Here is a 25,899-nt window from a genome sequence, read left to right as displayed (position 1 = left end):
CCTGGACCCCTGGGCTTCTTCAAATGAAACCTTAACCAGCCCCAAAATGCCAGGAAGGCCTGTGACTCAACTGAGCACTATCATTGCAAAGACAGGATCTGCAGCTTGTTTAGTTCAAAAGTATCAAGAGAGGGACATCAGTGGTTAAAGTCACCTGGCAGTGATGCCCTTGACCCCCTACCAACCCCACTTCCCAGATGTTGAAAGCTTGTTCTGGACAGCAGTATCTGTTTTCTGTACCTGAAATGAAGAATGGGCAGGGTGTAGCTGACAGGCTACACCTATAATCTGGGATTCTTACAGGTTAGTTGAAGACATTATTTTTGGGGTCATTTTAAACACCCAGAGAAGGAAACTTCTTTGAGGGATACAAAAAATTTGCTTAGCAGATTTTTGCCTCTGAGGCAGGAATGTCCTTAATTTTGTGGGTAGATGAGCTTGCAATAAGAAAATTCAGAGAAAATATCAGAGACCCCTTGTTGTGAGCCAGGATTGGAACCTACCTGGTAGCGGGGTATGTGCTATGTCTTCAGAGATTTGAACAGGTCCAGGATTTGGGGAGGAGTCGGTGTACTCCTGTCTCTGAGCTCCTCTCTCTGAAGTGAGCGCCTCTGCTCTGACTCAGACTCTCAGTCGCAAGTGAGTAGTAGAAATTCAATAAATGTTTGTTGAATTGACCTCTTAATGTTCTGGGTCACAGACCATAATCTTATTTCTAGTTTTGGAAGATTGGGTCAGGAATATAAGTTTCGAAGTTCAGGGCTGGAGTACTTCAACAGTCAGAGCTCACCACAAGGGAAGTAGGGCAGCCCTGAATGGGTCATGAAGCAGAGAAACAGTTGCTGGTGTCTGCAGATCTTGGGCTTGCTTGCTCTCAGGTCCACTTTTTGCCCTCTCCTTGCTCTGGTTCTGTTTTCCAGTCATTGGCTGAGACCAGCCAATGAGAGGCATTGGAGGACAGGAGAGAGAGGCTGATTCTCTCCTCTTCCACATGCCATAGTTTGAATCTCGAATGTCCCCCAAAGGTTCATGTATTAAAAGGTTGACAGTCAGCCTAATGGAGGTGGTGGAACCTTTAAGAGGTAGGGCCTAGTGGGAGAAAGTTAGGTCATTGGGGGGTGTGCCCTTGAAGGGGATACTGGGACCTCAGCCCCTTCCTCTCTCTGTCTTTGCTTCCTAGTTTCCATGAGAGGAACAGGCCTCCTCTGCCATGCACCCCACCATTATGTACTGGGCAAAAGCAGATCCAACACAACAGGGCCTGCCAGGTTTCTGTTCTCATGACTAAAAGGCTCAGAGGTCACTCTAGTTAAACTGGGCTAACTGAGCTGCATGAAATAACCACACAAGAGACACAAATACCTTTTTCTTTGGGGTCTCTGTGACGGCTCCTCTGACCTTAAGGGTCCACAGAAAGAGAGAGCGAGCGAGAGCACGCACGCACTGACCTGCCGCAGTCTGGCTGCAGCAAAATAACCGGGGGGGGGGGGGGGGGGGGGGGGGGGGGGGGGGTGACGAAGAACTTGTGTAGATTCATACAGCAGGAGTGGAAGCCGTTTATTGCAGGACAGGAGCAGTATTTATACATTCCACACAGCTTATCTAATTAGCATAAACTAGATACATCAGTCAACCAATAAGGAATCTCCACACTTAATGGCTCTCTGGTGTTACTTCACAAACCACTCCCTCTGGCATTTTGCCAGGCACCATCCAGACTTGTTTACAGACTCTAACACTGACCCCTTTTATTGAGGGAAGCTATTCAAATGAGCCAAGGGGTCATGTTTCAGGGGACTGAGTATCTTCATGATGTCCACTGTCAGCAGGTTGACTGACACCTGGGTAGGCCACACCCAGGGGCACAGTAAGAGAAGGGGACACACACAAGGCACTTCCATGGAAGATTCTATCCTAAACAGGGCAAGGGGTTATATTACAAAGGAACAGATGAGCATAGCTTCACCCATGGGGATGTAGCAAGACACACCCATGCACAAGACACCAACCCTTGCACCCAAGAAGGGTGCCACATTTCTGCGACTGAGAACCTCAGCACCCAGCTGGGGACTGTAACTCAGTCACCTGTAAGGTTGGCTTCCCACAGAGCCAAGCAACCATGAAATGAAATCTCTGAAATTGTGCATCAAAATAAATCTTACCTCCTTATAAGTTAACTACCTCAGGTATTTTGTCACAGTAACAGAAAGCTGACTGACACCCCATTTCTACCTTGTCTGGTGTCTGAAGCCATGGCCAAGTCTCTCTGTGGCTTCAGCTCCTACCAGACAAGTCTACCACGATTCCACCCTCTATCAGGTGACTCTGAATGCACAGGTATTAACTTTATCCCTTTGTCTCTCCTGTCTACGAGTTGCTGTCACATCTTGCAGTTCCTCATTTCTGAATTCCAATCCCAATTCCTTTTGGCTTCTTTGATCTTCCACCCTCGAATTAAGTTCTGTCTGTTTAAACACTTGACTGTTATCTGACTGCTCTAATTTCTCCTGGTCAGTCTCTTCTCCCCCAGATCTTTCAATGACATTATTTTACCTTCATCTGCTATTTCTCTGCACCTCTTTCCCTTCCCTCCATACAATTATCCCTCTTTTAGATACAGGGCTTTCATGCTGCTCTGCTCCTCTTGTTAAGAGAAACTTGAGCTGATAAAACCATTCTCACAAAGATGGGCATCCCTATGGTGAGTATGCACTTAAAAGAATGCACAGCAACAGTGATATGCTCAAAATGGTGACTCCCACATGGTGGGATTTCTCTTTCCCTGGTAGGCTTCAGAGGCCTTCATAGACTCCCATGCATTCTGCCACTTAGAGATTTTGTGTGAACCAGTGAGCCTCGCTCTGTGCCTCTATGGTGTTGTCTGGTCCAGATTTCTCTCCATGAAGTGTAGATGTAGCATTAAGTCCTTTTCTTGCACTGGAAAATCAACTCAAGGCATGTATTTTGCTGGAGAGGGTAATTTTTTTCAATTTTAAAATATGTTATCCTTTATACATTTATTTATAATTTGTTCCAAAGCATGCACAAAAAATAATAATTCACCTTTTTAAAGTATCTTCCCATACTGCTTGAGAACTAAGACCACAGAGAGTTGCATTTTGTTTGCCTCAGGCAAACATATGCTACTCTATGTGTGTATGTGACTCTGACACACTGCCTCAAAATGTAAAAAGTTTACTGTTCAAAATAAACTAGGGAAAGTTAACTGCATGACAATTTGATATTAAGCTCCAGCATGTAGATCTTAGGTCATCTGGGAACCTGTCCCTTCTACCCTCAAGTGTTCAGAGGGATCTAAATCTTGAATGTGCTTGAAAACAGCTCTTGGAAACAAAGAAGTTATGCATTGACACTCGGGGTTAGGAGTCCAGCCATCCCGTTTGTTGGGGAACAAGAGGTTTTCAGGACACAGGATTTTCAATGCTAAAACCTGGGGTTTGCTAGAAGTCCTGGGCAATCTGAGACATGCTGGTTACCCTATGGTGACCAAACTGCAGGAGAGAAGTAAGGCTCTAGATTTCACGGGCAATGCATTATGGATGGCCAGGTTGCCATCTAGGAGTCAAGCATCTCTGATTGGCTGTCCCTGGCTATGGAGGAGTAACCTTTTAGCCCACAGAGCTGGGGTCAGATGAAACACCCCAGTAGAAGAGACCAGTGCTCACTTGAAAAGGAGTGGGTAGTGAGAGAGTGTCAGAGGAGCAGTGGTCACCAGACATCCTGCAGGGGCCCTGGCAGAGGAGGAAAGGAACTGAGGAGGAAGATCAGGAGGAGCAATGTGTGCACCCAAGTTAGACAAGTGACTTTTTATAGCTCAGAAGTATATACCTCAAAGGTCTACAGCAGTGGTTCTTAACTCTAGCTGGCCATTAGAATTACGTGGAAACTTTTGAAAATGCAGCTGCCTGGATATACCCCAGTTCAATTTGAGTTGGAATTTTTGTCAGAAGGCACAGCCATTAGTCTTATTTATTTATTTATTTATTTATTTTTAAAACTCCCAGGTGTTCCTCAGTGGGGGAATGCATTTTGATCTCAACCTAAAGGATGGCAATGGGAACACTCAATGGGCCTAAGTGTGTGGGGGCTCATGATTGTGTGTATTTGTGTGTGTGTAACTGTTGTCTAGTTACTAACATTCAGGGGTGGTAAATAAGGAAACATGCCTGTTACTATCTAGTGTAACTGCCACACTTCCACAGCTCCATCCAGTTGCCTACAGGAACTTTACCCTCTCCAAGTGTTTCCTGATTATTGTTAAAAGGCCACGAGGGTGCTTCCTTATAAGGATTCTTGTTCCAAACTCCTCACTGAGTTCCCAGCTGCAGGGACTGTTGTCTGTTGCCCCCTTCAGCTGGAATCACTTCCAAGCAATTCTGGGCCACTGTCCTCCCTAGCAATGGGGATCCCCTTCACTAGCCCATTGCAAGTATGGAATAGGATTTTTCTTTAATTTCCCTCAGAATAGCAGAGAACTGAGAGTTCAGGAAAAACAGAATGTGGATGCTAAATAGGATGACTAACTCAGGGGTTTCCTACTACTAGAAAGAACTTCCTTCTTTCTTCAACCCAAGGCTTTTCTCTACAGTTCTTATTTCTTGTCAGAGAATCAGCCACCTTGCAGGAAAATTTTTTGGAAGGAAGATTCATTCTTACTAGGTGAAAACGCATGCCTCACCCCTGGGGCCTGCTTTAAGGTTCCACTGGGACTTGACAATCCAACATGAGCCACCTAAATAACACACCTCAGGTGAGGAAAACATCAGGTGTGTCACAGGTCCTTTGCAGTCCCTCCTCTGTGTGGGCTTAAGGTGCCTGTTATTTACTTTGAAGATATCCCACTTACATTAAGGCAGCCCTTCCTCTCTGTGAGCAATGTCAAATAACTTCTCAAGAATAAAGACAGAAAGATCTCTTCTTCCTTTAAATGACTAAAAAACAAGACAAAATATATGAAGTGATGCTGACAGACATGAGATGATTGACAGTAAAGGGACATGATGCTCGAGTATGGGAAGCATTTGAGTCCTTCCAGGTGCCCCAGTTCACAGCCTGAAGAGAAGTGCCAGGCTGCTGTGCAGAGAGGGAGAACCCAGCAGGCCCTGTTGGCCTCCTTGGATGGAAGAGATTAAGTGTAGAGTCCAAGGAGGCCAGTGGCTGGAACACCCAGGACAGACTGCTGGGGAGGGGAGGGCTCATGCTCCATGGCTACAGAAGGTCCCTCTAGGCTTGGACTGAGTCCTAATCAGCTCATGCATACAAGGAGATGACCAATGCCAGGAAACGAACCTTCAGAAAGAAGCAGGAGGAAGAATCTCCAGGGTTATGTGACTTCCTAGCAGTCAGAATGGAAAGGTCTCCCAACACTTGGAGTATGAAGTCAAGTCAGGGGCCAAATGAACCTGGACCACAGGCCGTTTTGAATCCACCTCGCGAAGCTTAAAAGCAAAGCTGAAATGGACGAAGCCATTTTCAAGTTACTGAACTGAGTTTCAGAACCAAGTTGAAAATAGTTAACAAAACAAACAATAACACTTAGAAACTCCAAAGATAAAAATTCACAGTGTGTCATCTAATCAAAAGTGTCAAAGAAGCAGGAAATGTGGCTCAGAGTGAGGATAAAATACAGTGCAAAAGAGCAAGTCCAGAAATGACACAAATGACAAAATTAGTAGACAAGGACATTAAAACAGCTATCATAATTATGCCCTGCGTGTTACAGAAAGAAGCCAAAAGCATGAACATGAAGGGAAGAGAAGTGGAAAATAAAAAGACCCACACCAAACTTTTAGAGAGGGAAAAATAATGTATGAAAGAAAAAAAGACACTGGATGAGATTAATAGCAGATAATAAACATCATAATGAAACCGAATTTATCCCTAAATTAATAGTTATTACTTCACCATACTGACAGGTGGAAAAAGAAAAACCACATGCACATTGGAGAATGCATTTGTCAAAATTCAATATCCAATCATGATTAAAAACTACCAGAAAAACCAAGAATAGTAGAGAATATTTTTTTTTACCTGATCAAAGGGATCTGTAAAGAGTCCACAGCTAACATCACACTTAATCATGGAAAGATTGAATTCTCTCCCACTATAGTCAAGAACAAGCAAGGCTGTGCACTCTCAGTACTTCTACTTAACATTTCTTTTTTTTTATTATTTTATTTTTTATTTTCTGGAGGTCCTAGCTGTAGCAAAAAGCAAGGAATAGAAATAAAAGGCACACCAGTAAGAAAGGAATAAAGAAAACTATATTAACAAAAAAATAATGGTCTAGGTAGAAAATCTTAAATAACCTACAAAAAGATGATAAGAACTTATAAGTGAATTGAGCAAGGTTGCAGAGTAGAAGATCAGTATATCAAATAAATTTTATTTCTGTATACTATCAAAGAACGACTATAAAATAACTTAAGACATACCATTTACTACTGCATGAAAATACAAAACCACATAGAAATATGTCTGGTAAAAGATAATGTAAGACATGTTTACTATAAACTATAAAACAGAGCTGAGAACTTAAAGATGACCTAAACAAATGAAGACAGAAACTTGATCATGGATGGGAGGGCTTCCAGATTCAAGCCAACTCTGATCTAAACCCCAGCCTGATTTTTCACATAGAAATTTACAAGCTGAATCAAAAATATGTGTAGAAACACAAAAGACTTAGAATAGCCAAAACAATTTGAAAATGAAGAACCAAGCTGAAAGTTTTAAACAACTTGATGTTAAGACTTTTTAGAAAGTTAAAATAATCATGGTACCATGATGTTTATATAAAGTAGACATCAAAGGAATGAAATAAAGTCCAGAAATAGACCACACATGTAAGGTCCATTGATGTTGGACAAGGATGCCAGGGAGATCCACAGGGAGGGAACGATCTTTTCAACAAATGATGCTGGAATAGTCACATGCAAAAATAGGAACCTAGGAACTCATACCTCACGCCATCAGATAACAGGACTAAATGTAGGGCTAACACCAGAAAATTGAATAATAATAAAAAAAAAAAAAACAGAGGAGAAAATCTGAGCATTCTTGGGTTAACACAAAGGACAAATAGGCATGGTATGCCTGGCTAATATATTACAGTACAATCACATACTATTCATTAGGAAAAGGAATAAACCACCAATATACTCATCAAGTTAAATAAATCTTAAAAATCATCATGTTAAATGAAGGAAGCCAAGCAAAAAGAGTGCATACCAAATATTTAAAAATCTAGAAAATGCAAACTAACTCACAGTGATAAAGTAGACCAGCAATTTCACAGGGTGAAGGGGAAGGAAAGGTAGGAAGGAGAGATTTTAAAGGAGAATGAAATTTTTCTGGGAGTGATGGAAATATTTCTTATTTTGATTGTGGTGATGACTTAGTGGGCATACAAATATGTTGAAACTCATCAAATAGTATTCTTTAAATATGTTAAGTTTATTATAAGACACGTGCACCACAATTAGCTTGTTTTTTTTTTTTTTTTTTTTTAAGTGCAAAGAATGTATCAGGGGAGTGTGGCTCATTGGTAAACCACATGTTTAGCATACACAAAGCCCTAGGTTTAATTTCCACCACCATCATCACACCATCAACAACGAAAACCCCCTAAGATAGAACTTATCATCTCTAATTTAGTGATAAGAAAGCTGAGCCTTGAAGAGATTAAGTAGTGGTTTGGTTAAGGTTCCATAATTAATATGTAACAGAGGAGGAATCTGACTCTACACATCTGATTCCAGAGCCATGATCTTATATACTCTGTCATTCCTATGATTACACATCTGAAAGGAACTCAGGAAGGTCTTCCTGGTTTTTAGTTCAGATCCTAGGGGGCAGCTCATTCTGGTGCAGCTGAATGAGGTGCCCAATCTTAGAACAATCACTGTGGCCATGTTAGTAGGATCTGTAAAAAGATGGCAGCTCCCATTTGAACCAGGTGTTCTAAAAGGAAGAAACATCATGGGCAGAAGAAAGAGGGAGGAAGATATGCAAAACTGCAAGACCACTATGCTTTGCTGTTCTAAAACCTTCTGTTGCACCATATTGATGTGATCTTGGTGAGGTGGCTCCATCCGGCTAAGGCCAATTTCCAGAAAGGGCCAATTGCCAATAGACATTCTAAGTGCAAAGTTTAGAATGATGGGAGGGTGGGGAAGTGGGGAGACAGAATAAGCCATTCAGTCCCAAAGGAGGATACCTAGGAGTACTCCACAGTCTCTATTATACTCTGGAATCACAGGAACTCCAAGGAATGATCTAGATTCTTCCAGAGGCTAAACTTGGAGTGGAGGAAGATTGTGAAGTGTCCTGAGGAAAAGGGATAAAAGAAAGTTAAAAAGCAGGATAGATAGTATAAGAGCCAGTCCCAGAAAGAATTAATGGAAAAAATTATTGATGTGGAAAAGAAGTTTCTTTTCTCTTCCCTGGAAGTTAAATATCCTCATGGATGTCATTCTGTCTTGATATTCTTTCAACGGATATTTATGGAAAGTTACTATCAGTCAGTGATGTTCTAGGTGCTGTTTGGGAGGCAGGAAATATCAACAATCAGCCTCCGTATTGGAATGTCTGGTGGTGAGGACCTCCAGAGGGAAATGAGGATAAGGCCAAGAGTTAAAGACGTAGAGTGTGCTATTGTGGGTGGGCTGGTGGGGGGCAGGCTTCTAAGGAAGGGGTGCTGGACAGGAGCCAGTCATGTAATGGGGAGGGGCATTCCAACTCAGAGAACAACCAGGACAAAGGCCTGGGCTCAGGACAGAAAAAGTGGAATGTGGGGAGGGAGCCACAGGTGGGACTTGCAGTACTGTGGTACGGAGTCTGAGTTTTAGGTGTATATGGTGGGGAGATGTTAGAAGGTGTTGATCAGAGAAGAGGCTGGCAGCGATTTACATGTTCAAAGATGCTCACCAGCTGCAGAGTAGAGAACAGACTTTAGGATAGTAAAATTTAACATAGGGAAATGAGTAGGACACAGCTCCAGGGGTCCAGAGGAGAGATGGTAATGATGGATTGGGTCAGGGGGTACCCAAGGAGGTTGTGAGAAGAGGTTAGATTCAGAATATTCTTTGAAGGCAGAGCTGAACTGGGTGTGAGAGGATGAAAGGATTTTTAGATGACTTCAAGATTTTTACTTCAGAAGCAGAAGGAGGATGAAGTTGCTGTATACCAAAAGGAGAAGACAGTGGGAAGAACAGTTGTTTCTTTATAGACAAGTTCAGTTTTGAATGTGTTGAGCTTGAGATGCCTATTAGATATCCAAGAGGAGACGTCGAGTAGGCAGATACACAAGAGGGAGGTGGAGAGACTTAGTGTAACGCCATGGGATTGGGCTGGGGGGTGTAGCTCAGCAGTAGAGTGCTTGTCTAGCACGAACAAGGCCCTGGGTTTAATTCCCAGCACTGGGAAGGAAAAAAAAAAGCCATTGAATGAATAATAATAATTTTTAAAAAAATGTAAAGAGAAGACAGCCCAGGAGAGGGCTCTGGGGCAAACTACAACTCAGAAGTTAGGAAGAGGAGATGAGAAAAGGAAGAGGTGTTAAGAAAGGCAGGAGAGTGTGGTGACCCAGAAGCTAAGGGAATAAAATGTTTCAAGAAAGGAGATAGAAGCAGTGATCAGCTGTATCAAATGCTGCTTTGATGTCCAATCAGCGGCAGACTGAAAACTGACCACAGAACCTGGCAACATGGGGACTGTTGGTGACCGTGAGAATAGTGGTTTCAGATGGGTGGTGTGGCTCAGAGGACTGAATGGTGTGGTTCAGGAGGAATGCAGAGAAGGATCTGCATGTACAGATTGTCAATTCAAGGGAGAGTTTTGCTATGAAGGTGGGAAGGGTCGTACTTTTACTTACCACTAAATCACATCTTAGGTCTTAAGAATTCCCTGTGTATCATAACTTACTTAACCATTCCTCCATTAGTGAACAGTTGGAGTGTTTCTAAATTTGCTGTCATAAAGACCATTGTAAGGAACATTATATGGTTAAACAAAGTATGGAACCTTTCCTTGACCATCATTAAGGTCAAAATCTTCTCATTTATGTTTAATAAGTTTATGTTTCACAAAGTTCTTTAAGCTGGGTGGTCTGGTCTCTGAGTCTTCAAGAGATCAGAAGATGACAATTAGAAGGTTGGGATGGAGTTAGTGGGAAGGAAAAGACTGTGTTTGTGAACAGGCATGGAAATCCAGAGGAAACTGCCACTCACAAGCACTTGGAAGGACACAGCATCTGTCACCATGCTCAGTTGTTTAGGTCAGTGACCGCACAGAGCTTCCTGCACAGATCCACACCCATTCGGGGGAAGGGTTACCTCTTAATCATACAAAGGCACCATCCACTTACCAGGTTCAGGTTTTCAGGGCTGTGTGCACACACAGGGACAGTCTTGCCCTCATCTATCATCCCAGAGGGTGTGCCTTGTTCTAATTTGCATAAAAGAAACAGGCTAAGGACAGCTGTGCTCTAGATGATAGTGTTAAAAACACTGACCTTAAATTATCAAGGAAATGCTAAATTATCTTAGCTTTTCAGTAAATATGCATGGCTTATTTATTTTAGTATATGAAGGATAAATTTGGGCTATCCAGAAGGTTAAGTTAGGTGAAACATCATAGGCACCAGATTAAGTGGTTTTATTGGCTCTGAGTAATTCAGTTTTTATTGGCTCTGAGTATTTTGTATCTCATATTTGATAAATAAGGGATTCTGCTTGGTTGAAAGAATACTAGGGACAAGAAATAACTAATCCTTTTAGGTCATACATATTTAGGGAAGAACCCAGCTTTACAAGTAAGTATAATAGACAACACTGAAATGGATCTGCCCGCCAGGCGCTGTGGCGCATGTCTATAATCCCAGCGGCTTGGGAAGATGAGGCAGGAGGGTCACAAGATCAAAGCCAGCCTCAGCAATGGTGAGGCTCTAAGCAACTCAGTGAGACCCTGTCTCTAAATAAAATACAAAATTGGGCTGGGTATATGGCTCAGTGGTGGTCGAGGGCCCCTGAGTGCAATCCCAGTACCCACCTGCCCCCCCCCCCCAAAAGCGTGGATCTGTGCAGAAGAAGGTAACATGTATCCTTTAGAACCTGCCTGGGATCTTTAGTGATCCTGCATTACTAAATACCCTGGTTTCCACATTTAAAAGCCATCAAAATGACAATTCCCTAAATGACCTTTCAGGCCAAGAAAAGGATCTTGGTAATACTTTGCCTTTGCTTAATATTGTTGGGGTGTAGCAAATGATACCTCCAAAAACCTGAAAAGGTCTTAAAAACAGGCTCAGGTCTGTAATCCCAGAAGGCTGAGGCAGTAGAATCCAAGTTCAAAGCCAGCTTCAGCAATTTAGCAGGTCCTTAAGCAACTTAAAGTGACCCTATTTCAAAATAAAAAAAATAAAAAGGTGTGGAGATATGGCTTAGTGTTTAAGCACTCCTGGGTTCAATCCCAGGAACAACAACAACAACAACAACAACAAAAAAAGCAGGAGAGCTTGCTTTGGAATTTCTGTACATGCATTAACATCTGACTGCAAGAGGAACACAACTGCCTTCCATCTGCACCTGTCTCTGGAGAGAAGCCTGAGGAATGTAACCACACCTGGACAGAATTCCTTTATAAGACAGCATCTGGGGGCTGGGGTTGTAGCTCAGTGATAGAGCGCTTGCTTGGCATGTGTGAGGCACTGGGTTCAATCCTCAGCACCACAAAAGAATAAATAAATAAAATAAAGGTATGGTGTCCATCTACAGCTAAATAAATAAATAAAATAAAAAAGAAAGAAAAAGAAAAAAAGACTGTCTGTCCCTGGGCATATTCAAATTTTGAAGATTGTTTCTGGAACCATTCATTCTCCTAGCAAATTTAGACGCTTCAAAATTGTCTACATTTCTCATTCTCACCCTATCCTATAGACAAAGGGGGCACATAAGCTTCTGAAATATTTTGGGCTAGTGGTTAATTACACTATGTCATTGCCTATGTGCACGAAATAAATTTGTATTTTTTCTCCAATTTTTCTTTGTTTATTCCAGTAAAACTTCAGAAGGCAGAAGGGAAATTTCTCTTTGCCTATAAAACATATTTCTCCAGGAACCCAGTGCTGAAGCATTTATGATTTACAGAAACCATAGGGAAAGGTCACTGCAAAAACTCTTACAGCCCAAAGTTCTACAAATAAAACAGTTTAGGAAAAGCAAAAAAATAAAATAAATAAATAATAATAATTAAAAAAATTAAACCTACCTTCTGTGTCTGAAAGATAAGGCTTGAGTTTGGGATTTTGAAAAGCTGTGCATTAGGTTGTACACTTTTCACCCAGCAACCTGAGAAGCTTTGGACAATTCAGATACAATTTCTCCTTCCTTCCTTTCTCCCTCTCCTTTCCCCTTTCTCACTGTCTTTTTCTCCTTCCTTTTCTTCTTTTTTAAATTTTTATTTTCTGTCAAATTATCCGAATTCTACCTTAATCTACAAGTAGTAATTAGGATTTCTAGACATGGCAACTCATTGCTATTTTCCCCCTTTATTTTTTTAATTTTTTAATTTTTTTATTATTAGTTGTTCAAAACATCACAAAGCTCTTGACATATCATATTTCATACATTTGATTCAAGCAGATTATGAATTCCCATTTTTACCCCGTATACATATTGCAGATTCACATCGCTTACACATTCACATTTTTACATACTGCCATACTAGTGTCTGTTGTATTCTGCTGCCCTTCCTATCCTCTACTATCCCCCCTCCCCTCCCCTCCCCTCCCATCTTCTCTCTGGACCCCATCTACTGTAATTCATTTCTCTCTCTTGTTTTTTTCCCCCTTTCCCCTCACTTCCTCTTATATGTAATTTTGTATAACAATGAGGGTCTCCTTCCTTTACCATGCAATTTCCCTTCTCTCTCTCTCTTTCCCTCCCCCCTCTCGTCCCTGTTTAATGGTGATCTTCTTCTCATGCTCTTCCTCCCTATTCTGTTCTTAGTTGCTCTCCTTATATCAAAGATGACATTTGGCATTTGTTTTTTAGGGATTGGCTAGCTTCACTTAGCATAATCTGCTCTAGTGCCATCCATTTCCCTGCAAATTCCATGATTTTGTCATTTGTTAGTGCAGAGTAATACTCCATTGTGTATAAATGCCACATTTTTTTTTATCCATTCATCTATTGAAGGGCATCTAGGTTGGTTCCACATTCTAGCTATTGTGAATTGTGCTGCTATGAACTAGAAAAGGATAGAGAGGATACCTTCACTGTTGTCAGTGAGAAATGCTTTGTTGCCCTGAAAAATGCTCTTAAACTGGTCCTCTCAGAAAACAAACAATGACTTCACAGAGGAGCTTGTTCCCACCTACTTGGAACACTGTACCTTTTACCTATCAGCTTGATTAGCTGAGGGAAATCTCATTTTCATAACCACATGCCCTTTGTGTTTCAGGATGGCCCCACTCCAAGGATGCAGTTTCCATATGAAAGAAGGACAGAGGCCCTCCAGACACTGGATATCATTTGTCCAGATTGTCCACAAATTTCTGGTTGTTTTAATCTCTTACCACCTTGCAGAACGATGTAAATTTGCAAATGTTTGTACCCTCTTCAACAATTTAATGACCAAATATTAAATTAATTTAAGTACTAATTAAAATTTAATTTAATTTAATTCAACCACACAGGTGCCTACTTTCTTTTTTTTAAAATTTTTATTGTTGGTTGTTCAAAACATTACATAGTTCTTGATATATCATATTTCACACTTTGATTCAAGTGGGTTATGAACTCCCATTTTTACCCCATATACAGATTGCAGAATCACATCAGTTACACATCCATTGATTTACATATTGCCATACTAGTGTCTGTTGTATTCTGCTGCCTTTCCTATCCTCTACTATCCCCCCTCCCCTCCCCTCCCCTCCCCTCCCCTCCTCTCCCCTCTTCTCTCTCTACCCCCTCTACTGTCATTCATTTCTCCCCCTTGTATTATTTTCCCCTTTCCCCTCACTTCCTCTTGTATGTAATTTTGTATAACCCTGAGGGTCTCCTTCCATTTCCATGCAATTTCCCTTCTCTCTCCCTTTCCCTCCCACCTCTCATCCCTGTTTAATGTTAATCTTCTTCTCCTGCTCTTCGCAGGTGCCTACTTTCTTATGGTTGGTTCTCAGAACTGGAATGCACCCAAGAGAAGGAAAAAAAAAAAAAAAAGGCCCCCTGAGCCCATCACCATCTCCCTTGCAATTGGCCCAAAACATTGTGCAGTCTCTGTAACTTGTCTTTCTTCCACAGAACAATCAATGTCAGATCCCAGCTGGGGTAAACCCAAGCCAGCACAGCTCTGTCCTTTAGATATGTAAAAATATGTAAAAAGAATGACCACTGTTCTCACAGAGTCACTTCAAAATGGCAATTTTTCTATTATGCAGTTTTTAATGGTGAAAGTTTTTCTTGACAGTAAGATGCAAAAACCACTCAGCTGCTCAGTGAGGCAGAGTTAAAATATTCTGCAAAGGCAGCCTCTACAGAACAGGCAGAACCCCGCGGCTACCAATTTGTGAAAACATAACTAGAGGGACAAGACAGGTGTATTGACACAGAGTCACTGCCCAGAAAAGCATTTTATTATAGTTTACTTTAAAAATAAACACGTTATGGCAAACTGTTTTAATGGTAAGTGACTAAGGGGAATAAAAATTGTGTAGCAGAATCAAACACCAGGCCCTCCTTGGGGTTGCACTAGCTTTCTCTCAAAGCTGTGGGCACATCATTTCTTTTTCCACTTATATATTATAGGGGTGGGGGTGGGGTGTCCTTGGTTCTGTAGCTATAGCTCTGAAATTTGTTAATCAAATGAATTCCTGTCCTAGTATCCAGTGAGCCTGATAGCTTGGCTTCTGGGGATGGATTCTGCCCCGGCCAGTCAGTAATGTCTCCCTTGGTGGTATTTTTTCCTGTTTGAAAACTCTGCACTGAAAATTTAATTTCTTTTATTTTAATCCTGTAAAAAACAGGATTGCTGTGTCCAAGAGGAAGAAATATATCTGATGACTTTTGGGAACACGGGGCTGCTTTCATTAACTTTCCCTGTTCATCTAAAACACTAAAGTGCAGCTACAAGCAGAAAAGCCCAAGTTGCCATTTATAAAAAGCCACATTGGGACTCCTACTGCCATGGGAACATACCTGTGGGAGTGAGTGTGGGCATGTGGTGTACTAGTGGGTCTGTGTAAATTTATGGATTTGTGTGAATTTGTATTTATCTGTTATGTGTGTGTATAAGAATTTTGGGGTTGATGTGTTGTACATGTGTTTGTATGTGAATGTGTGTATGTGTATTCATTGTATATGTGTTTATGATTGCTTGTGTGAGTCTGTGTATAACAAGGTGTTTGTATTGTTTGTGAATAGGTTTATATGTCTGTGTTGTTTATGTTAATGTGTATGACTGCAAATGTGTATATGAGTATATGTTGTGTGTGAGTTTGTGTTTGAGCCAGCATCTCAATGCAAGCATGTGTGTTGTTACCTGCATAACAGTGTGTATTTGTACTTTTGTAAAAAGAAGTGCACACTGTGGGTGACATTTTCTATATGTGTATTTTGTGTGTATTCTTGTTTGTATTAGTGTGACCATTGTGTAAATGTGTATTTGTGCAAATGTATACTGTGAGTGTGCGTATGTATGTGTCTGTGCATGAATGTTTATTTGTATGTGTGTATTTGTGTGTATGTGCGCATTGTGTTTGTGTGAATGTATTGGTCTAAGTGTGCATTTTGTGAGTATGCATTTGTCTGTGTGTATGTAAGTGTATTTGTTTTTTGTGTGTGTGCGCTCACGCCTTGTGCGTGTGAGCGGGTGTGTGGTGCCTCCTGGCTCCTCGACCTTGCAGCTTTCTGCCCCATCCGGGCGGCGCTGGGGCACAGGCCTGGGCCAGGGCAGGAAAGGGAAAAGCCCACACTGGGGTGAGCGCGCTGTGCCACCGCCGCCGCCACGCCACTGCGCCGACTTTGCCCTTTAAATCGGTCTCCAAGCCGATTACAGCTGATCTCCCACGTGACGTTTTACCTTCTGTCTCCCGGAGCGCGTTGCCCGAGGACAGTCCTTCTCTGCTGCCGCGCATCGCACCGCCCAGCCCGCCGCGGGGGCTCGGCTCCCGCAACTTTGGGCGAAGCGGCGGCGGGTTCCGGTGCGCTCGGGGACCGCTCTCCACCCAGGCGTCCCAGGCTCGGCGACTTTCGTCTCGAGGGTAGGGCGGCGATCTGGGCGGAGAACGTGTCCCAGACCCTGCTCTGCGCCTCTTAGACCCGCGCGCGGCCGCTCCCCGGGGACCGGCAGGGTGCCCTGCGCGCTGTGTCGGGAAAGGGGGCGCCCTACGCCAGCCAGCACCAGAGCAGGCGTGCCCTCGGGGGAGACTGCCGAGCGATGGCCCTGAGGCTGGGGTGAAGCGGGAGGCCAACCGAACCTCCCTAGCCTTCTCACCATGCAGAAGAGCGTGCGCTACAACGAGGGGCACGCCCTGTACCTGGCCTTCCTTGCGCGCAAGGAGGGCACCAAGCGCGGCTTCCTGAGCAAGAAGGCGGCGGAGGCGAGTCGCTGGCACGAGAAGTGGTTTGCTCTTTACCAAAATGTGCTCTTCTACTTCGAGGGCGAGCAGAGCGGCCGCCCGGCGGGCATGTACCTCCTGGAGGGCTGTAGCTGCGAACGGACACCCGCGCCACCCAGGGCAGGCGCCGGACCTGGAGGGGCCCGGGACACTCTGGACAAGCAGGTACTATACACCCTCCCTTCTCAGTCTCCCAGTCTGTAACCTCGGCACTCCCAAGCTGTTCTAACCCTAGGGAAGCATGTATGTGTGTGTGGCTTGGGGGTGAGAGGGGGATTTAACAGAGCTCAGGGATGGTGCTCCAAGATCCCTCTGCAGAGTCTGTGGCAGGACATCTCCTAGCGTCTCCCCACCTGCATACAGGGATTCTCCCATCTTCATCTCTCCCACCCCACGACCAAGTGATCAGTTGGAACAGGGTCCCGGCTTTTTCCCAGTCCTGATGAAGGTCGGGTCGTTTCAGTTTCTCTGCTAACCATCCGGTGCTTTTCTAGAACTTGTTCAGAAGGATTTTGTGTGGTGATGTGTTTTGACACCTGTTGGATTTAGATTGGCAAGACCCAACTAACTTATTTGGGAAAGTTTGGTTTCTCCCTTACCCGCGGGCGCGTGTAGATTTCTTTACCTGCGGAGGATTGACCGCTGGCTGTGCTGGGAACTAACGGTGTTCTCAAAACCCAGAGACACTCCTGTTCATCATTTTCCGTCAGTCTTTGTGGTTTAGGTCAGTTTACTTTGCTAAACATTTGACCTGATGGGGTCAGTTATGAAGGTAAATGTGTATCCATCCATTCTTCTTGGGGTTAATATTTGGTCGGCCACATTCTTGCTGTGTCAAAATGTGGGCATTTAAAAAGGACGCTTCTGTACTTTTAAATGAATGCTTTGAAATTGAGTGCGAGCTTTAAATTCTGGGTCACAATTTTGTAAGTTTTGTGGTGTGCGCAGAGGGTGGGGAGGAGGGACCTTCTAGATTTAGTAACCCCTGTCCCCCATTTCTGCAAATACAAAATATTTCTTTTCAATCACCGTTTGGTTATTAAAATAAAAGCAGACTAATTTTGTGCTCCCAAATGTTCTCACTTTGCTTCTAGATCCAAACCTTGTGGATAGGGGTGCGGGGGGACTGATTGTCTTAGCTGTTGAATAAAAATATTTCGTAGCTGAATTTTCCATGCAAGTCAGACCAAACTGTATCTGCTGCAGACTACAGAGGCTGTGGGAGGCGCTAGCCAGGAAATAATGCAGAAGATACTTACCTAACCTCTTGGGGCTCATAAAACAATGTGTAAAATGAAAAAGAGTTAAAACTAGATCATTCAGAAGTTTCATTTTTTTTTCCACTTTGGTGTCACTGTAAATCATTAATGAACTTAACTGATTACACTTGTTATAACACTTACAAATCCGAAATTTTAAAAATATGCCCTTTGGTGGTTGAGGGTATGTTCAGAGTCATTTGAAAAACTGATTTCCAACTTGGTAGGTATAAGCACTGGAAATATAAACCTAAATTTCAAGTTGTGCATTTTAGAATTTAAATTAGAAGAGTTTTTGAGGAAACAGATTTTTTTCTATTGATGAGATTCTTTTTTTTTTTAAATCGTGTATACCAATGCCCCACAGAAAGCAAAACAAATAGGTTTTTAAGTTATTGTGTCTAAAATAAAAGAAGGTACTTTAATTTCTCTTTTTCTTTTTAGCTCTGGGTGGGGAGCTGTTACTTGTTACAACCTATATAGCTCTCTGACCTGTTGTCATTATATGTAAACCGGTATTTTTCTACTTGGAAAATACTGGATTCTTATCTTTAGGACAGTTTTTCTTTAAGTCAGACTTTAATAAAGAAATGGAATTCTCAAATAGTTTGACTTTCATGTGGAAGTTCTAAAGAGGTCTTATGAGAAGTTTTTTCTCTTTTTACAATCATGTGAGTTATGATCATTTCTCAGTCATTTTATGCATCTTTAATATGAAAGGTTCTACGTAAGAAATTAGAAGCTTTCATATTTGAATCTAAAACTAAGATGTAGAGAAGCCACCATTCCAGAATAGATTCAAAGTAGGATTGGGAAGTCTCTTAAATTTTGTCTTATGTTAGACATGCTTTGGTGACTTGGGTTAGCCCAGCAGACTAACGCTTAATCTGTGTGTCATAATAAGGCTGCCTATCTGGTCGTGTTTGAAGAATTAATAAGATAATGTTGTGGAAATAAGAAAGAAGGAGAAACACTATATTAAATCTACAGTTTATGCCATTGGTTCCCCTTGGGTTAATTGTGTTTCTGTTATGATTGAATCCTCCCAAACTCTGAGGAGTCATGGACCTGAGTGACTGGTGAGCTTGAGGGAGGATGTGATCTCAAGGTCATCTTCTCCACATATGTTTCTAGAGCTTTCTGTGTAACTCTATCCTCACCCCTATAACCCTAGTTGAAGGTAAGAACTTGAAATAAGATTTCAAGAGACAGTAGTTTTCCTCCACCATGTTGCCTTGTGACTCTTTTAGGCAGATCTCTTAATGTTTCCTCCGTCCCCACCCTGTGAAATCTCTATGTCGTAATATGTGAAAATTAAGCATTTGGAAATAACATGATTTTTAAACTGCCTTCCAATATTGGCAGTTTCTGTTTCCAAGGTTCAAATGGATGGCATGAGCTTTTTGCCTGTGGGGGATGTGAAAGGCAGTTTCACAGATTTAAAGATTATGGGAATCTGTAATAAACAGTGCATCTGAGAAGCTGAGGACAAGCAGGTGACTGAAAGGGACATTCTGAAAAATCAGGTCAGCAGATATGCAGAGTTAGAGTAACATCATTGACAGAGATTTTTTTTTGGTAGTACTGCAAGACTGAACCTGAGTACTCTACCCCCGAACTACTTCTATAGCCCCTCTTATGTTTTATTTTGAGATAGGGTCTCTCTGTGTTGCCCAGGCTAGCCTCAAACTTTCAATCTTTTTGCCTCAGCCTCCTTAGTAGCTGGGATTACAGATGTATGCCAGCTGAAAGACATTCTTATCTTTTCCAATGGATGAAGACATATAGTGTCTTCAACAGTTACAATGATTGATGTAATTCGTGGTATACATTGTCTCTAAACATTTTTAAGAGTTTAAATTCTACTTCTAATTTTAAAATTATAATTAATTGTGTTTTTATGGTAATTACACGAAAACACTCATTATTTTGCTTTATTTAAATAATGATTCAAAGTAAATTGGTTGGCCAAAGAAAAGAAAAAATCCAAAGTTTTTTCTTTTTCTATTTTTTTTTAGCTGTTTGTCTAAAACTGTTTCCAGTTATGTGGGAAAACAAAAACAAAACAAACAAACAAAAAATGAAAGGTATTTGTCACTTTCCAAATATACACTGCTTCATGCATTTCTTAGTGTTTCAAGATTTCCCTTGAGACTCCTTGGCATATTGCTAGGCTCTCTTATCAGCCTTATAAGGTGACTACTTTTTTTGGCATAGTAATAGTGATATAATCACAATGAATTTGGTTTTCTAAGTGGTTCCTTTTCGCCAAAATGATGTTTCTTTTCTCCAAATGTGTCTGGATAGCACTTCTTCTTTTTTTTTATTTATTTTTTTTATTGGTTGTTCAAAACATTACAAAGCTCATGATATATCATCTTTCATACATTTGACTCAATCGGGTTATGAACTCCCTTAGCACTTCTTCTTAAGAAAGCTCCATTTAATGGGAAATGAAAAACTTCCCTCTCATTATAGGTAAGGGTGTTAAGGAGAAAGGGAACATGCATTTCTTAAGTACCTTCTGTATGTCTGACTTTGTGCTTGAAATATTATCCTCCATCACTTCATCTAATTTAAACTTCACTTTAGTTCTTGGAGATTGTTGTCATCATCATCATTTTTATTTTTTACCTATGTTAATACTGAGGCTAGGCCAATTCTAAGTAGCTAATTAAAATCCAACTCCAGATATGAATGCTAACTATGCCATAGAGTGCCTTGCTAAGGAGATTATATTTAAAACTGATTTTTAAATTTTTTTTTAGTTGTAGATTGACACAATACCTTTAATTAATTAATTAATTTTTATGTGGTGCTGAGGATCGAACCCAGTGCCTCACACGTGCTAGGTGAGCACTCTACCACTGATGTTTAAGAAATGGAAAATGTGGATGAGATGGGAGTCGGGAATGTAATGTGTGAATCACTATTTTGTTCATTTATATTACCCTTTGAAAACTATTTAAATGACTATTGTTAATTCTTGAGAAATACAACTGTAGACCAATATATGTTCATAGAAAAATTTGACTTACTTGAATTAAAAATTTTTTTTTTTAGTCATTGTAGTTACATATAACAGTGGGGTTCATTTTAACATATTCATAAATAAATATAACATAGTTTTCCCCATTTCCATCCTGGTACTATTCCCTTCCTTGCCCTCTTCCCTCCCCCTGGGATTTACTTTTAAACAAACAATTTCATTGGGAATTCCTTTACTTCAAAGATGGACCTTTGTAGATACTTGTACTTGGTGTAAAAAGTACATATTCTGTGCCTGTGGCTGTGGCTGTGGCTGTGGCTTGGTGGTAGGGAGCTTGCTTTGCACATGTGAGGCACTGGGTTCTATCCTCAGTATCATATAAAAATAAATGAATAAAGATATTGAAAAATAGATATTATTTTTTAAAAGCACACATCCCAGTTAGTCTGGTATGTTTAAGTAGTTGTCTTGCCTGCTAGCAAGAGATGTGTACAGCAACAAAGCCTGCTTTCTTCTTCTTCTTCTAGTGATGTTAAAGTTTCTATAGCCCAACTGCCTTGTTTGGTGTGTGTGGGGTATCTCCTTAGCTCTGCAAGTGTGTACTGTAGATACTTGTCATATTTGTGATGAATTAAACATATTGATTTAATCTCAAAAGGGATTCACATTTATATTATTTTCCTATCACCTCATTACTATTATTTCCTATCACCTTATTTTAACTTTCCTAACTTGATTACAAGAAAAAGACTTTAATCCTTTTATTGAATTAGACAGAGTTACATGCAAACTCTTAAATATTTGCAGGGGGTATATAGTGTGGATGGTGGATTTTCATTTTTGTTCATGTTGTTTAATTGATGTTTAATAATCAAATCCATGTTTTCTTTTCAATCTTTCCTTACTAACCACAAATAAAGGGAAAATGGAATAAATTTATGTGCTAAGTCATATAAGATGTTTAAAAATATAACATTATAAATTATTCTGGAGAACCAAAATAATTTATTACTTATACTTTGTAATTGTTCCTCCATTAAACAAAGAAAAGAAATTCATTGATTAGTAAAATTTAGCTATTTTAATTTTGACTACACCAGACCTACTGTTTTCAGATTATTGTATTTATTATTGAGAATTCAACATAGGAAAATCCATCTTTGATGTGATAGATGTACTCAAAACTATATTTTTCTTTGATAATTATTTTTCTGTGGGTTTATTAAGTAACAACTATTTCAAATTTCAGAGAAAAATTGAGTGCACTATTGAGTGATGAAAAATATGTATGATAACTTTTTTATTTCTTTTGGAATTGAATAATAGAGACCTTACATTGGATAATAAACCTAGAGTATTTGTGATGGCCAAATGTTTTGTTGTTAGCAAGAAAATTATTTGTAGCTTATTATAAATTTTTTAAGTTGAAAATTAGAAAAATCATAGTTTACTAAAACAATTGTATTGCTATCTATGTAATACATATTATATTTTTAAATTGATTAATCCACATTCTCCAATACTACTTAAAAATGTAGTCAATATTATAGTCAATATAATCTAAATTTTATCGAAAATAAAATCTTATTCTTTAAGGTTATTTTTTGATAAAATAAAGCAGATTGGCAAATGGATTTATTTGGGCCTTAAATCCTAATTTTTACAACTTTAAAGTTACTTGGTGTTTTTATGCCTATTTATTTATCCTAAAAGAAAGGAATGTGTGTGTGTGTATTGTTTATTAAGATTTTTACATTCAATCATTGAATATTAAACTGTTTATGCAGTTATATATGATGGGGGTTTGCAGATTTTCTGTGTATCATTGACATTTCAAGAGGTGAGTTACAATCTAATCTGTATAGTTGAGGGAGCTTTATTTTTCAGGACTAAGGACGTGTAATGATTCTATTATATTAATTACAGAAATATAAATTCTTCTCTGGAATCTGTTTACCTTAAATAAAGCCCTGTAAATAGCCCTGCACTGCATAAAGACCGTTGAATCAATGATGGACTGCGTACCCCACAGTAACTGTAGCACACAGTGTGGGTTTGCAGTGTGCTATACCATCTAGGTTTATATAAGCACACTGTAATGTCCACTAAATGAATTCACTGAATGATGTATTTCTCAGTAACGTGATTGTGTAAGTAACATCTTAGTAAATGAAACTAGAAATAATGTTTGTTAGGTATGGACGTAGCACTGTGTGAAATATTTGACTATTTTGTAATATTTGGCCCTTCTAAAAACTCACCAGTCTTCCAGATTATTCATTATATTTCCATTGGTGTAACATTTAAATTTTAGTTGATTGAGTTAAAATACATTAATTTGGCACCACTAAAGGATATATGTTACTATTTTTGCCCAAGGAGTTAAAATATGATTGTGATATATATATATATATATATATATATATATATATATATATATATATATATATATATATATATATATTTTTTTTTTTTTTGGAAAAAAAAGAACAGTAGCTGTTTTTGTGTTTTTTTTTAATTGTTTTTGCAGAAAATATTGGCATCGGTAGATGGAACAGAGATGCAGAAAGCACATGTTTTCATAGTTTTCCTTTTTACTGGCATTTTAAAAGCTTATGATTCAATGAAAAATAAAGGTTCAAATAATTTTCCCTGAAACTCCTCACAGTGACTGCAAAATTCTCCAAATATAATTTTAAAGAAAAGGCAGAAATAAACCCCCAAATTTGAGTTGATATGCATTTATTTAACTATTAAGCTTTTTGTTGTTGTTGATTTTGAACTGTGAAGGAAGAAACAATAAAGAAAGTTTGGGTTGTCTAGCTGGGTGCCGTGATGCATGCCTGTAATCCCAGTGGCTTGGGAGGCTGATTGCAAGTTCAAAGCCAGCCTCAGCAACTTGGCAAGGCCCTAAACAACTTAGTGAGACTCTGTCTCAAAATAAAATATAAAAAGGGCTAGGGACATGGTTCAGTGGTTAAGTGCCCCTGGGTTCAATCCCCCCCCCCAAAAAAATGTTGGGGAGGTTTATATAAGAACAATTATAACATCAGAGTTCATTAAATTGAATTATAATTCTCATAAGATTTAAGAAGATACAAATAAAATGAGGTAAAACAATCTATGCTTAAAAATAAAACTTATTGATTATCTTGTGCTTCATTTTAAAGAACGTAGTCCACTGTTTCACTTTTCCAATACTTGCGATAGGACATTGCTGAGGCTTGTGATAATCATACAGCAGGGATGTGAGGGATTCTAGCTCCTGGTATTTAGCATTATTTTCGGGTTCCTGAGATGTTTTATTCTGTCAGTGTCTGATTTAATTTAGACAATGCCTGAATCATTTCCTGAACTGTGTTTATGAGCCCATGCCATTCTTGTGACTAATGAGAACAGTGGGGTTAGTCCTTGCAAACAGACGCCTGTTTGAAAGCTTGGAGCTTTCCTGGGGTTAGCAATGGGGGAACAGGGAGGTGATAACTTGGTCTCCCATTATGTAACAGTGTCACTCATTACAGAAGTATCATGATGAGACAATGCTAGTGATTCACAGGAATTGAAGGCCACTCATATCCAATATGAATTTGCTTTCTTTTACCTTTAAGGATATTCATGTCCAGGTGAGGTGAGATTTATTTAGGAGTTAAACTGTGTAGCCTTCAGTCTTGGCTCCACTACTTTCAAGAGACATGATCTTGAACAATTTCTCTTTCTAAGCCTGATTCTTGGGCTGGGGGGTGGGGATTATGACCTCACTGACCTCACCGGGTTGTTGTGAGGCCGTGGGCAATAATCCAGGCCAGGCTCCTAGCATAGGGCCTGGCACAGGGCAAGCAGTGAGCACATTCGTCAGCTAGCATTTTTGTTACTTACTTTCCAATACAATTCTTCTCTGATTTTCATCTTTTTTGCTTTCATTATTAAGAACACTTAGGAAGTTTTTTTCCATCCTTCCACTTTAAAAAATTCTTTAACACATACAAAATAGAATAGTTTACAGAATGTCATCATCCAGCTTCCAAACTCTTCAGCTTTCTGTCATTTTTTATTATGTCTGTTTCCCTCCACATGCACTCCCCCCCCCCCCATTATCTTAAGGCAAGTCCCAGACATTGTGTTATTTCACTTGTACATTAAAATTTTTTTTTCTTTTCCTCTTTGGCATAGTCTTGTTTGGCAATGAAGATTGCACTAGATGTAGCTCTGAAAAGAACTCTCTTGGAAAGAGTTTGTCATGTGTTTCTGTTAGAATGAGTGTTATCATAATGGCAGTCATCTTTTTGTTTCTTTGATGCTATAATAAAGGAACAAACCAAAGACAGTTGTTGTGAAGATATAAAATGGTAGAATTAACTTTCCAATAAATTCCAGTGTGTCAAATCCTAAAGAAAAGAAACGAAGAAGTCAGTTGTTTAACCAGGATCACAGTGAAAGGATTTTTCATAATTTGACCCCATTCTATGGGGGCAATTAGATTATTGATGATCTCTCATTGAAAGATCTCTTTTTTTAATTGGAGTCTATTCACCAAACTCATCGAGTTGTCTTCCATTTAGAGTCAAGAATGAGTTTTGGCCACTGTTGCTGTGGATGCTGCTTCTCACTCAGTGCTTTGCACAGCTTTGCAACAGTGAGGACGTTATCCATGAACCAATGTTTCATTCATTTTTCAAATCAATCCTGAGGACCAACAGCTAGACAATGTTATTTTAAGGCAATTGCCAAGGCTTCATTTATCAAGAATGGAGTTCATTTTTCTAGTATTGGCACAGTTTTTAGGGTTAATTGGTTTCTTGTATATGATGGATCGTGTTATGCCCTTTTGATTGCAGGGGAGAAATATGAACTCAGATTGTCTTAAATAAAGGTCACATCTCAGTGTGGGGGGACAGTGAGAAATATTGTAAGGTAATCTAAGGGTGAGTGGTTCTCTACCTTATTGGGACTTATCTCTTCTTTGGACGATGCTCCCGATTGATTTGGTTTTCAGTGTATTGATGTCTTGT

The 25,899-nt window shown here is 40.1% G+C and overlaps 1 protein-coding gene across 4 annotated transcripts in view; it reads left to right on the top strand.

The window, feature by feature from the left end:
- Positions 1-16,304: 16,304 nt before the first annotated feature.
- The window catches only part of Rasgrf2 (Ras protein specific guanine nucleotide releasing factor 2), a 237,289-nt gene continuing 227,694 nt past the window's right edge, over positions 16,305-25,899 (top strand). For all 4 annotated transcript variants that reach the window (XM_071612454.1, XM_071612453.1, XM_071612452.1 and 1 more), the window contains exon 1: positions 16,305-16,807. In XM_071612454.1, the coding sequence (XP_071468555.1) occupies positions 16,520-16,807 (288 nt within the window). In that variant the 5' untranslated portion in view covers positions 16,305-16,519. The remainder of the gene's footprint in view (positions 16,808-25,899) is intronic.

Source organism: Marmota flaviventris, chromosome 5 (genome assembly GCF_047511675.1).
Source record: "Marmota flaviventris isolate mMarFla1 chromosome 5, mMarFla1.hap1, whole genome shotgun sequence".
Taxonomy (NCBI): Eukaryota; Metazoa; Chordata; class Mammalia; order Rodentia; family Sciuridae; genus Marmota; species Marmota flaviventris.
This window is presented reverse-complemented; position numbering and strand designations above follow the sequence as displayed.